The sequence below is a fragment of the Sphaerodactylus townsendi genome, linkage group LG06, assembly GCF_021028975.2.
Source record: "Sphaerodactylus townsendi isolate TG3544 linkage group LG06, MPM_Stown_v2.3, whole genome shotgun sequence".
NCBI classification, from domain to species: domain Eukaryota; kingdom Metazoa; phylum Chordata; class Lepidosauria; order Squamata; family Sphaerodactylidae; genus Sphaerodactylus; species Sphaerodactylus townsendi.
This window is the reverse complement of record NC_059430.1, coordinates 114,443,599-114,457,232: the sequence shown is the minus strand read 5'-3', so window position 1 is coordinate 114,457,232 and position 13,634 is coordinate 114,443,599. Positions and strand designations below refer to the sequence as shown.

At 44.2% G+C, this 13,634-nt stretch overlaps 1 protein-coding gene across 2 annotated transcripts; it reads left to right on the top strand.

Moving 5' to 3' along the window:
- The first annotated feature begins 352 nt into the window (after positions 1-352).
- RPA2 (replication protein A2) lies at positions 353-13,334 on the top strand. 2 transcript variants are annotated; one of them, XM_048502484.1, is made up of 9 exons: positions 353-505; positions 2,824-2,927; positions 4,611-4,712; positions 6,125-6,238; positions 7,464-7,538; positions 9,350-9,466; positions 9,705-9,818; positions 11,686-11,780; positions 12,674-13,334. In XM_048502484.1, the coding sequence occupies exons 1-9, from the start codon at positions 496-498 to the stop codon at positions 12,756-12,758; spliced, it is 816 nt and encodes a 271-aa protein (XP_048358441.1). In that variant the 5' UTR covers positions 353-495; the 3' UTR covers positions 12,759-13,334. The 2 variants fall into 2 exon arrangements, with proteins under 2 accessions (XP_048358441.1, XP_048358442.1); XM_048502485.1 differs by lacking the exon at positions 353-505 and adding an exon at positions 526-719.
- Positions 13,335-13,634: the final 300 nt, after the last annotated feature.

Here is a 13,634-nt window from a genome sequence, read left to right as displayed (position 1 = left end):
GGACTGTTCCATGAGGGAAGTCCTATTAGACAGGCTTGATTAGTTTATGGGGGAAAGGTTTTCTTTCTGTGAGGAAAAAAAAGCTCAAGGGCTGTGGTGACTGTACGATCCTCGCCTTTGAAATCCCCGCTGTACAAATTTTAGATTTTTGAAAGCTGAGGTGAAACCTCCCGTTAAAAAAAGCGCACCGGAAGTTCAAGGCCGTGCGTGAATGAAAGTGCCGCTCTAGCCTCTCACGTCTCGGTTTTCAGGACTTTGCGCCGCGCCAGGAGTCCATCCGTTCCTCCCCGCCCACTTATTTGCATGGCCGCCCGGAGTTGGATGTGCAAAGGAGGTGGACCCAAGACGCAAAACGATTGGCTGCACGTGCGAGGGGTGGCCAATCCGGAGCGGCCGTTGCTTTGCTGGCGCGCTGAAGACGGAGCGACCTAAGGAGAAAGCGCGGCCGTGGCGTAGATTTTTGCCGCGCTCTTTCTTGCCCTTTCCCCTCGCGACATGTGGAACGGTGAGCGCGCGGGAGCCGGGTCGGGAGTGCACGTGTGAACGTAGCGCGCGTGTGTTATGAAGTAGCGTGACCTAGTGTCCAGTTCTCTCTTCTTGTTAGTGAAGTAGAATCGAAATATTCTTTGGTTTACGCCAGGGAATGAACTAATTGCTATCCTCCCCTTCCTTCGTCTTGTCTTTTTGGCCTCATTTTTTCTCTCTCCAAGGAGTTTAAGGTGAGGAATGTGGTTATTCCCCTCACAGCAGCTGTCCTGCTAGGTAGGTTGCGTGAAGCGAGAGTTGAGTGGCTGGTCCATCACCAATTCACTTCGCTCTTTAGCGGAGAGGCGAGTTAGGCTCCTTTAAAGTATTTATATGCCGTTTTTCTCTTGGAACCACAAGACTTGAAACATGGGCTCCTCCTCAGTTTTGGCGCTCTAACCCTGGAATCCCCAACCTTTTTGAGCCTGTGGTCGCATTTCGCGTTGTGACATGGCATGGGTATCTGATTGACCTTTTATAATTATGCATTTTCTTTACAATATTAAAATTCTGTGCTAAAGGGTCCCCCTTGACTCTTTACAGTATCAATATCCTTTACGAAAATGTCCCTTATGACTCTATCTGAGTTGGCTCCTCCAAGATCATAGGCTGGTTCTCCTGGTCTCCCCTGTATTCTGGCCTGGTGGGTGCAGAAACAAATTGGCTTTCAAAGGAGATAGAGCCAAATTGCTGCAACTTAACATCAGTAATAGTGAAATGCTTGTGCTTTGATAGAAGCTGCTTCCAACAGTTTTAGAAATCTGCACAGCCAATTGGAAGCCTTCCTGGACAAAAGCCCTATCCACATCCTAGAAATACTTGGTGGGTGCCGTGCCACCCCAGGCACCATGTTGGGTGCCCCTGTTCTAATCAGTACATTGCACTGGCTTTCATCACTCCATTCTTCCCTCTTTTTCATTCTTATTTCTTGGCCCTTTAGTTTGTACAGGACTGATGCTTAGTTTTTGTAGATTGCAGTATTTTTGATAAATACTCCCTCCCATCAGGACTCTTTTTAACATGGTACATGTTAAATGTGTGTGCAGTGAATGTGTGTGCAGCAGTGGCATAGTGGTTCAGACCAGGTGTCCTCTAATTTAGGGGAACCGGGTTTGATTCCCCACTCTGCCTCTTGAGTTGTGGAAGCTTATCTGGGGAATTCAGATTAGCCTGTGCACTCCAACACACGCCAGCTGGGTGACCTTGGGCTAGTCACAGTTCTTCTGAGCTCTCTCAGCCCCACCTGCCTCACAGGGTGTTTGTTGTGAGGGGGGAAGGGAAAGGGGTTTGTAAGCCCCTTTGAGTCTCCTACAGGAGAGAAAGGCGGGATATAAATTCAACTCTTCTTCTTTATATATGTACAGTGCGCATACTCTTGTGTACAGGTGTCTGAGCACCTGTTACATTTATTGTAAATATGACTGAATGCATGGTTTAAGCCCCATGTTTATTTGGAGACTGGTCCCCAGTTTTATTGTTAAAGTGGGCATCAACTGGCTTGTACATTTGTACACTAGTTTATGCTGGGTATTCATGTATTCATTGCAGTATGTACAAAGCTTATGTTGTATTCTTATACTTTTGGGTTGCGGGTACGAACTGTGATCTGTGGGAATCTCTGAATGAATGTTCTGTGCATTTATAAGGTAAGCATAAAGAATAACTGTAAGCTCAATTTTCAGAGCCTGAAACCTCATCTTAAGAACATAAAAATGAGCCTGCTGGATCAGACCAGAGTCCATCTAGTCCAGCACTCTGCTACTCGCAGTGGCCCACCAGTTGCCTTTGGGAGCTCACATGCAGGATGTGAAAGCAATGGCCTTCTGCTGCTGCTGTTGCTCCCAAGCACCTAGTCTGCTAAGGCATTTGCAATCTGAGATCAAGGAGGATCAAGATTGGTAGCCATAGATCGACTTCTCATCCATAAATCTGTCTAAGCCCCTTTTAAAGCTATCCAGGTTAGTGGCCATCACCACCCCCTGTGGCAGCATATTCCAAACACCAATCACATGATGCGTGAAGAAATTTTTCTTTTTATTAGTCCTAATTCTTCCCTCCCCCCAGCATTTTCAATGTATGGCCCCACATTTTCAATGTGCTCCCAGAAAAAATATTCTCAAGATAAAAAAGGTAAATATCAGTATAAATAAAAGACAGTATGCACCTTGAATGAGTGTGTACGATTGTTAGAATGATGTGATACATATATACTCAGTCAACACTTGTACAGTGAACACACAAGTCCCCCGCAATCAATTTCCACAAATCCCATTTGCTGTTCTTTAATTTTATTTTCAGCTGGCTTTGGTGGTGGATATGGTGGTTCTTCGATGGGTGGTGGATACACAGAATCTCCAGGAGGATTTGGATCTCCTTCAGCAACCCAGGGAGAAAAGAAATCGGTATGCACAGTTTAATCTTTGCCCAGGACAAGCCACGACTCTCTTGGTGCTCTCCTAAGTAGAGCTGGTGGTGGTAGAAAGTGCCAGCAAGTCAAACTTGACTTTTGGCAACTTTGTCCAGTTTTCGTGGGACGAGATGAATAGAGGTCGTTTACTATTGTCTGCCTCTGCGTAGCAACTTCCTTGATGGTCTCCCATCGCAGTACTAACCAGGGCTGATCCTTCTTAGCTTCTATGTCTGATAAAATCAGGCTAGCATAGGCAGCCAGGTCAAGACCTCCTTCTAAATTCATTGAAATCAGTAGGCTTTAAAGGTGTAACTCTGTGTAGGGTTGCAATGTCCCTTTACTCCTCCCTGGGGAGACCTTTCTCAGAGCAGAAACCCAAAGAGGAATGGTTTGGTAGGATTAGTTGTATCCCATGCAAAAGGAAAGACAATTCAAAGGGAACAGTGTGCTCAAATGAAAAAATAAGGCAGAAACAAAAAAAAACACTTTACCCAGGCTACAGAGACAATAGAAGAAGAGTTTTGATTTATACTCCACCTTTCTCTCCTGTAAGGAGACTCAAGATGGCTTACATGCTCCTTTCTCTTCCTCTCTCCGCAACGGACACCTTGTGAGGTCAGTGGGGCTGAGAGAGTTCCAAGAGAACTGTGACTATCCCAGGGTCACCTGGCAGGAATGTAGGAGTGCAGAAACACATTTGGTTCACCAGATAAGGCTCTGCCATTCAGATGGAGGAGTGCGGAATCAAACCAAGTTCTCCAAATTAGAATCCACCTGCTCTTAACCACTACACCATGCTGGTATATTGCTAACAAGGTGCAGATTTAATACCAATATGTACAGTCATTAACTAATGTGAAAAAGGAATGAAGTCCTCCATAAGGATCTAGTAAAGCAAAGTTCATGCAGTCATGGACAGCAAAGAAAACTTCCACAATACAGAATCCACAATGCTGATGAGCTCCCTGGTATATGCCTATTTTGTGGGTATCAGTCTACCTTATCAGCAGTGTGTCATTGTCATCTGGGTAGAAGTGTTTTTTGTTTCTGCCTTATTTTTTCAGCATTGCATGCAAATACTGTGGCATGCTGCCAAGCCCTGAATCTGTAAACAAATCTCAGACTCTGAATCTTCCTGACACATGCTGCCAAACAATTGAAAATGATGTGTTAAAATACAACATTCGATCCAGTGAAGCTGGTAAACTTTTGTAATGTCTATTCTTTCTGGAGAGGCTTGACGACTCTCTTGATACCTTCAAGTCTTGGTGAGAATGTAAAGGTTACAGACTCAATTCTGTTACATAAATGTAATGATTTGTATGGGCAAATTACTTAAATATGGATTCGAATGGTGTTTCCCCTGTCGCTGCAAGTCAAGGGTGTCCAACTCTGGTGCTTCAGATGTTCATGGACTACAATTCCTATCAGCCCTTGCTGGCAAGGGGCTGATGGGAATTGTAATCCACGAACATCTGAAGCACCAGAGTTGGACACCTCTGCTGTAAGTATTTCTTTTTCCCCCAAGCAATTTTATTTCTTGCTACTTCTTTCAAACTCAAATAAGATTTTGATCCTTGAGACAGATATGAAGGGAGGGGGAGAGTACATTTTCCCTTTTTTGACAAACAAGTTCTGAAAACATGGAATTTCTTTAACTGTTTCTTCTTTGCAGAGATCAAGAACGCAGAGCGTTGTTCCATGTACCGTGTCCCAGTTACTTTCTGCTGAACAGACAGAAGAAGCATTTAAGATTCGAGAAGCTGAGATTTCACAGGTAAATTGATGCATCTCAGTTGGAGAGAGCAGAGTGGGGGAGTTACCAAGCCCCTGTTTAAATTATTGTTCTCCAACATTGTTCCCTGATGTGGAAAATCCAGGCTAGCCTAATCTTGTCTGATCTCAGAAGCTAATAAGCCCTGGTTAGTATTTGGATGGGCAACCTCTAAAGAATGCCAGGAATTGTGATGCAGAGGCAGGCAATGGCAAACCAACTTTAAAAGTTGCTTGCCTTGAAAACCAAACCAGAGGTTGCCATGTTATTTGTAACTTGACGGCACAAAATCAAATGCCAACTGGTTTAATTTCTTGCCTGCTTTTGTTGCTTCCCCAAAGCAAAGAGACAATCTTAGCTTTCCTGAACTTCATGGAATCAGGAAATGATTCACAAGAGCTTAGGACCCATCCTTGGGGTCTGCAGGGGACATCCATTTGGACATAGCTGCCTCCATTGTAGTAGGCTGCTTGGCTAATGGCATATCTAGGGGGCCAGAGGGGGCAGACAACCCAGGTGCCATTTGCCTAGGTCAGGGGTGTCCCAATTCTGGCGCTTCAGATGTTCCTGGACTACAATTCCCATCAGCCCCTGGCCTAGGTCATGGGGGGCATTTTGGCCATCTGCCCTTCCCCTCCCTCCCGGCGTGCCCAGCTCCTGGCCTGATTACCCCCACTGCTCCCCTTCCCCGCCAAGCTTCCCTCACCCCAATATTGCCAGTCGTGGTGCTGCTTGGAGGGACAGAGGAAAGCTAGCTGCATTTTAAAATATACATACCGGTAACTTTCCTCCGTCCCTCCAAGTGACACTGCAATTGGCAACACACTGAGGGTTGAGACACAGCGCCGCTCAGAGGAATGGAGGAAAATTAAGCGCCTGGCAACACTCTGGGGGTGGGGACAAGGCCAGGATGGCCACTCCTCTTCCTCGGCCTTGTCCCCAGCCCCAGTGTGTTGCCGGCATCAGCACCTCTCAGATAAATGGAGGAAAGGTTTGTTATTGTTTTGGGGGGGGGGGGTTTGGCGGCTGCTGCCCGTGGGGCATGATACGCCACTGTGCTTGGCTTGGCACCTGAATTTTTTTGCCCCCCCCCCCCTCCAAAAAAAAAGATTCAAGAGTAGCTCCCCCACCCACCATGATGTCAACCATTTCGTTGTGCTCGCTACCTGTCCTCAGAAATCAGTAAGTGTCCACACCTGGCTTTAAGTCATAGGGTCATCTGTGTCATTAGATGACTTTTCAAATCCTCTGATTGTGGTAAGATGTGACCAATTTGAGATCGAATATCTGTGTGCTTTGCTGGCGGGAGTTAATGGAGTGTGGAGCAAGTCATCCATGTGGTTGTTTATAGTCACATGATCATTCCCAGAAGGCTCTGTACCAATAGAATTTTTTGTCTTCATTTTGCTATGCAGGTCGTTATTGTGGGCATAGTCAAGCAAGCAGAGAAAGCGCCCACGAACATCCTGTACAAAGTGGACGATATGACCGCAGCCCCCATGGATGTCAGACAGTGGGTGGACACAGATGTAAATATCATTTGTTCATTTTGTTATTGACAGAGACAAAAGATTGCAAATTAGAGATATTTTCTAATTAATTTTTAATAAGTACAATTTCTTGGTTTATGAATTAATACAGTTGCAGAATTCAGTTTCTCTTGATGCACTGTTTCAGTTATGTTGTAGCTCTGCTCATGAATACTGTATACATTTTTGGTCACTGTATCTCGAAAAGGACAGTGTAGGGTTGGAAAAAGTACAGAAGAGGGTAACTAAGATGATTAGGGGGTTGGAACACCTTCCCTGTGAGAAAAGACTGAAGAATCTGGGACTCTTCAATTTAGAAAAGAGACAACTTGGAGGGAGATATGATAGAAGTTTAGAACATTATGCACATGGTTGAGAGAATTGATAGAGATTTTCTCTGTGTATTGTCGAAGGCTTTCACGGCTGGAATCACTGGAGTGTTGTGGGGTTTCTAGGTAGTATGGCCGTGTTCCAGTAGCATTTTCTCCTGATGTTTCACCTGCATCTGTGGCTGGCATCTTCAGGGGATCTAAAATCATTTGTTGACAGCATCATTCTATTGCAGTACCAAACCGATTTGATCCTCTGAAAATGCCAGCCACAGATGCAGGCAAAACATCAGAAGAAAATGCTACTGGAACACGGCCATATAGCCTGGAAACCCCACAACACTCCAATTTTCTCTCTCTTAAATTACTAGAACTCAAGAGCGTTCAGTGAAGCTGATGGGCAATTGATTCAGGATGGACAACAGGAATTACTTCTGTACCTAGCATGTGATTAAAATGTGGAAATTTGCTGCCAGGGGATGTAGTGATGGCCTTAGGTATAGACAGCTTTGAAAGTGGGTTAGACTGATTCATGGAGGCTAGGAATATCAGCAGCTACTAGTCATGGTGATTAAAGGGAACTTCCACATTCAGAGGTAGTAAACCTTTGGATACCAGTGTTAGGAAGCAACCTGTATGCCCTGTTGTTGGACCTCTAGCTGGCCATTGTGTGGATTCCAGTGGTGGACTAGATGGCCCACTAGTCTGATCCAGGAGGGTTTTGTATGTTTCTTGAGTGAGGTTTCTAGCTAAAATAATCTGTTGACATCATCATTCTTGTGTAGTGCCGAACCGATTTGATTGCTGCCATTTTTAAAAAGTGGCTTATTACTGGAGTAGACCAAGAAGATATTCTCACATTTCTCTGCCTTCCCCTCTGTTTTTTTCTTTTAAAGGAACCAGGCAGTGAGAATGTTGTCGTGCCACCTGGGACATATGTAAAAGTGGTCGGTCATCTTCGATCCTTTCAGGTAAGAATCATAGGATTGCAGATTTTGACACTTCAGAGCAATAGCCACTTAGATTTGAGTCCAGTAGCACCTTAGAGACTAACTAAATCTGTTAGCGCTACTGTACTCAAATCTAGCTGTACTACTGCAGATCTCTGAAACTATTGAAGAATAGTTTAGTCTTTTCTAAGAGCTTAAGTTATTGAATCTACTGCATATATTCTATTTTTCTGTAAGGTGTATGCTGAGCAAAAAGTGAATATATTAGGTCTGCTTATAACTATCTTTCTAGCCCACTCTGGATTACCATCTGTTAAATCTCCTTTTGGCATCTGCCAAGAGGACCACAGAAACAATGGGAAAATTCATATCACGGGCACTAAAACACAGCTATTTAGATCTGAATAACTTGACAGATTGGCTTCTGAGGACTTCTAATTCTGATAGTGTGTGTAAAGTACCATCAAGTCACAATTGACCTATGGTGACCTTGTAGGGTTTTCAAGGCAAGAGACACTTGGGTGTGGTTGCCATTGTCAGTGTCTGTATGAACTGAGAGAGTTCTGCAAGAACTGTGACTGGTCCAAGGTCACCCAGCAGGCTTCATGTGAAGGAGCAGGAAAACAAACCTGGTTCACCAGGTTAGAGTCCTGCAGCTCTTAACTCGGGGTGGCCAACCTATAGTATTCCAGATGTTTATGAACTATCATTTCCACCAGTCCCTGCCAGCATGGGGCTTATGGAAATTGTAGTCCATGAACATCTGGAGCACCATAGGTTGGTCACCCCTATCTTAACCCCTGTACCATGCTTGCTCTCTAATTCTTATAATAGGCTTACTGATATTTTGTCGAACTTTTACAGTTCTAAAATGTATGCGTTCCATGTGAACCTTTTGACTGTGTTGATTTGAATATTGTGTGTAATCCCTTTAGTCTTAAAAGGGCTAGGTTAGTGATCACAGAATTCTGGCTACCTCATTCAAAACCTCAACACACTTAAACAAGTACCGTTTATTGAAAGGTGAGAGAAATAGATTGGGAGCATGAATAAAAATTGTAACGAGTAACGTCTCTTAGTCACAGCAAACACAACAATCCTCAGACATGCTCATAGGACAGCAGTAGAGTTTAATAGAGAGAGAAGCCTGGAGACTTGAAGTCTCTGAACATAGACAGAGAACAAGGACTACAAGAGAGCAACTACCGGCTTATGATAATATACCAAGCTTAATAAACATCAGCTGTGCTAGGGGAACAATCCCACTTAAAGGAACATACATCACACTATACTTTAGGGCAAAAAGAAAAGGAAGTCTTCTAGCTACTTTTTAGTCACTAAGAAGCCGCGCGCTCTTGGGACCGAAGGCTCACTCCAGAAGATGGCCATTCCTCTGCCAACTGCCTTTCTGTGTCTCTGCAGTCTTCTCTGCTCAGGAACTTAAGAAATTCTCCAAACCCTCGGGGGGCGGGGGGGGATATGCATCAGCTTCTTCTCTGACTGATTCTCCCTTTATGAGTTCAGCCACTCCTTCCCTGTTGCTGGGCACCTACTCACCCATCTTCTCTATAGGAAGCACCTCCCTCTAGAGGGCAGTGTGTCCAGGCTAGGAGCCAGCATTCAAGAAAAAAAACACGTAACTCACTTTTTCATAATAAATATTTTTACCTGATCTTTCATGCATGTTACTGAATGTTTGTATTGGGTCCAGCCTGAGCAAACCCAACAAACTGCTGAGCTTCATGGACTATTCTATTGAGAAGAAATAGAATACAGTGAACCTCAAACTAACTCTTTTCCTTCCTTTTTTTCTGTTTTTTTTTTTTTGCTAGAACAAGAAGAGTCTGGTTGCCTTCAAGCTCATTCCCCTGGAGGATATGAATGAGTTCACCACGCACATGCTCGAAGTCGTCAATGCACACATGATCCTGAAAAAAAGCAGTCTCCTGGTACGTGTAGAAACAAGATGCTGACTTCCTGTGTGGGTGGCGAAACAGCAGAAAGCGTTTAATACTATTGGGAATGAAGCTTGCAGCGGTACAGCTAGAAACTGCAGGCAGCTCTGTTTCCCTGGTACACATCTAGCTTCCAACATCCTGCTTGTTAACAGTCCAAACCATTACATTTCCCATGCACACAATATTCAGAGACTGTAGCTGATGGTTGTCTTGTTCCTTTACGTTTTAGTCAACGTCGGCAATGGCGCCTCGGTCGTTTGCTCCTTCGGGGATGGGCAGCGTGGCTAGTTATGGAGGAAGCTCAGGCTTGCCCGCTGGCGGACTTTCAACGCACCAGAGTCAGGTATATGTCTGGGCAGTTCTGGGCATACTTATTTCAGTTTCGCCTCTGTGTTCCCTCCCCAGTGTCTGCTGTATCCATCTTGGCAGGTGGGCTATTTTTGATGCTTTTATTCTGATAGGAGAATAGAATCATAGAGTTGGAAGAGACTCCCATGGGCCATCAAGTCCAACCCCCTGCAATGCAGGAACACACAATCAAAGCACTCCTGACAGATGTCCATCGAGCCTCTCTTTATACTCCTATTGATGCAGCCCAGAATCACATTGGCTTTCTTGGCCAGGGTTACAAATCTCCTGGTCTGAGATTAGCTTCTGCTTTCATCCCTCAGTAGCCCAACTTCGCACTACCTGCCTTCTCTGTGCACTCTCAATATGTTTGTTTGTTTGTTTATACATACTTTGGGCTTTTATACCGCCCTATCCCCGAAGGGCTCTGAGAATTGGTCACATGACCCAATCTTGTCTGCAGTGGCACAGACCTCTAAACTGGCACTGCAGGTGTGGTGGAGTCATTCCTTTTTGCCCCATTTGTTGTAAGAATACTGGACATTTTCCTGATGCACAGTAGAACCTTATGGCCTCTTCCATGGCATAAAGCCAGAACAGAGCATATAGGGCTACTCTTCCACAGACTTTGGGATCCTGCCTAAGTAGCTGCAGCCGGTTCCTTGCAAGGCACAAAGTTGTACAGCTGTGCCACAGAGGGGAAAAACAAGTCAGTAGTATTTGTTCAGGACTCGACTAGTTGTCTGTAAGCTTTTACAGTTTGTATGGATTTATGTTGTAGATGCTATGAGTCTTTGAAGATACATCAAAGCCAGATTCATACTGGAAACTGGCTATTCGTCTATGGGTTTTCAATACCATATCAAAGAAGTGTTGCTTACCAGATAATCTAGACTAGAGGCATGCTGCTTGCTAGACAATCTGTTTGCTTATTTGACATCGGCACTGTGACATTGACACATGAACATGCTGTGTAGAAATTATCTACTTGTGAAGGCAGACTGAGGCCTGTTGAATAACGCTGTAATTTGTGTATGTATAGTAGTTCAAATAAACTGGAAATATATTCAGTGTTTTGACTGCTGGATGTCTATTGTGCAAGTAGTGACTTGTTTTTCATAACAGTTGCACAACCCCTTTTTGTTGTGGAAGTAAGGTGCTACAGAGGGGGGCAGGAGGAAGTGAGAGAGTTGTTGTCCGTGCAAAGATGACTTCCCTGTCAGATCCCTTCTGTCAGTGCTGCTGTTCATTGACCTCCTCCTTCCCTTCTCTACTGGGCTTTTTAAAGTATGATAGCTGTTTGTGGGGAAGAACTTGAGAGTCTCCAAAAAAGAGCGGGGGGTTGTTAGAGAGGATGGACCCTTTACTTCCATCCTTGAGGCCCAAAGCTTAGATTTGCAACTTACCTATCCTCCAGTCGTTCCAGCATCAGCTGACTCACCTGCCTGTTACAAGGTCCACTAAACAAGGTCCTTGCCCATGTTCCTGGAAACTGGGCAGGTGCCATGTTGGGGAGCAGTGCTCAGCCACGGGTGGCATGTTAAAGAGCCATATTTGGCTTCTGAGCCATTGAGTATCCCATTGCTGTACTGGCGTATTAACTAGTATTGTAATTCCTGTATGTGTGTTTTTTTAAAGAATATAGTGCAGCCTTTTCAATTTTGGAGATATGTGGTAAAGCTTACAGAATTTAAGGTCTTTTTCGTTGATACAACAGGTTTTGTCCTGCATTTCTAACATAAATTAGATTAATTGGATTCTCTGGAGCACTGCCTCTCTTGTAGCAGGTGGCTGTGTGAAAAGTCTTCCTTGCTCTGATTATCTTGAGTTTGAAATAATGTTGTTTGAATTTGCTTTTCAAGGTTCTGAACTTGATCAAAAACTCCATCTCTCCTTCGGGGATAAGTCTTCAGGAGCTGAAGTCTCAGTTGCATAATATGAACGTAGCTACCATCAAGTGAGTTCACGCAGACAACCCTGGGCTTTCTAAAGGAAGAATTGCCCCAGTGCTTGGATGAAATAAAGTAGGGGTAGAATAAACCAATACCTTTCTTGGTTTTAAGACCTCTTTGAATGGCACAGGACTATGTTAATGCAGTTTCACAACCGACCATGCTTTATTTGGGGAGAGGGGTTTGCAGAACTATTGACATATAGCCAGTGATAGGCAGGAAGTAAATACTGGGCATCTGCTGCTGTTGGGATTCTTTTGAACCTCCATATACAGAGGCAGTAAAACTGCGAATCCCAGTGCTAGGAGGCAGTGTTAGGGAAGGCTCTGGCACTCCAGGGTAAGCGTTTTAGCTGAGAGCAGCAGTGGCACAGTGGTTAAGAGCAGGTGCACTCTAATCTGGAGAACTGGGTTTGATTTCCCACTCTTGCCACTTCAACTGTGAAGGCTTATCTGGGGAACTAGATTAGCCTGTACGCTCCAACATACGCCAGCTGGGTGACCTTGGGCTAGTCACAGTTCTTCTGAGCTCTCTCAGCCCCACCTACCTCAGTGGGTGTTTGGGGGGGAAGGGAAAGGAGATTGTAAGCCCCTTTGAGTTTTCTTACAGGAGAGAAAGGGGGGATATAAATCCTAACTCTTCTTCTTCTTTGTGAAACAGAATGCTGGACTAGAGGGACCATTGGTCTGATCCAGCAAGTCTCTTTTTACATGTCGAGCAGAACACTAACTGTAATAGTCTCCTTTTGCCCTTTGTGCAGCTGTGCCATTTCCTCCCTCTAGTATGTTTCACTCCCACTGGAAACAAAGCATGTTTTGCTTAGGGTGAGGGGAATAGGGCCAAGTGCTGAAGAAGTCCTAGATCACATGGTGACTGACTTTCTTTTTCTCCTATCCAGGAAAGCCGTCGAGTTTCTTAGTAGCGAAGGACACATCTATTCCACTATTGACGATGATCACTTTAAATCAACGGACGCTGAATAAAGACATTTAGGAAGGTGATTCTTTGGAGCTGAGTAGGTTCTGCTTTCAACAATTGTCCGTTTATTCTGTACCTCCCAGTTATATAGAACACCCACAGGTGCACATCAGTGGAGAGGGAGCTGTCCCTTTGAAAGTGACCTTTTACTGCTCACCTGGACTGATTTCCCTATTGCCCACATACAAAGAGCTGAAATAAGTAATAGTGCAGCCCTAAGCAGAGTTACGCCATGCTGTCTACTGTCTTCAGTGGACTTAGAAGGGTACGACTCTGGTTAGGACTACATTGTAAACCCATTTCACGGTTTGCAGAAGGTGTTTATGTGAAGCTGCTATATAAGCTTCCAAGTCATCCATCCTTGTGTAAAGATAATTTTGGAAGTGGAGCTTCCGCCATATTGTTTTGGTTACCCTGATTTAGAAGTGGCATCTCAAACTGTAGATGCCTTTTTGTACAGACTAGGAAAAATACTCAAGTTTTCATTTTTAAAAAAATCCTGAAATCTGTCCTTCTCTGCACTTGCGTTGCAGATGTGCCTTTAAAATTGATGGCTTAATAAAGCTTTTGCTTTAAAAAATGCACCCGTTTTCTTCCCTCCCCATGGGAAAATGCTCTCTATTGTGCAATCATTTATGTAACAGTGTTGAGAATGCTGCAGTGCTGTTGTTCTGCCATGAGTTGCAAGTTATGACATCTAGCAGACTCAGGTGATTTCCACATTTTTAAAGAAAACATTCTAGGGAACAAACTGCTATCCCTTTCATCTGGTACAGGTTCATTCCTTTTTAAAGGTTCAAGATTAGCAGAAATTTCAGCAGCGATATTTGAGAAAAATATGACACTTAATTTTTTTGGTTTTGTTTTGTTTCATTATTGTA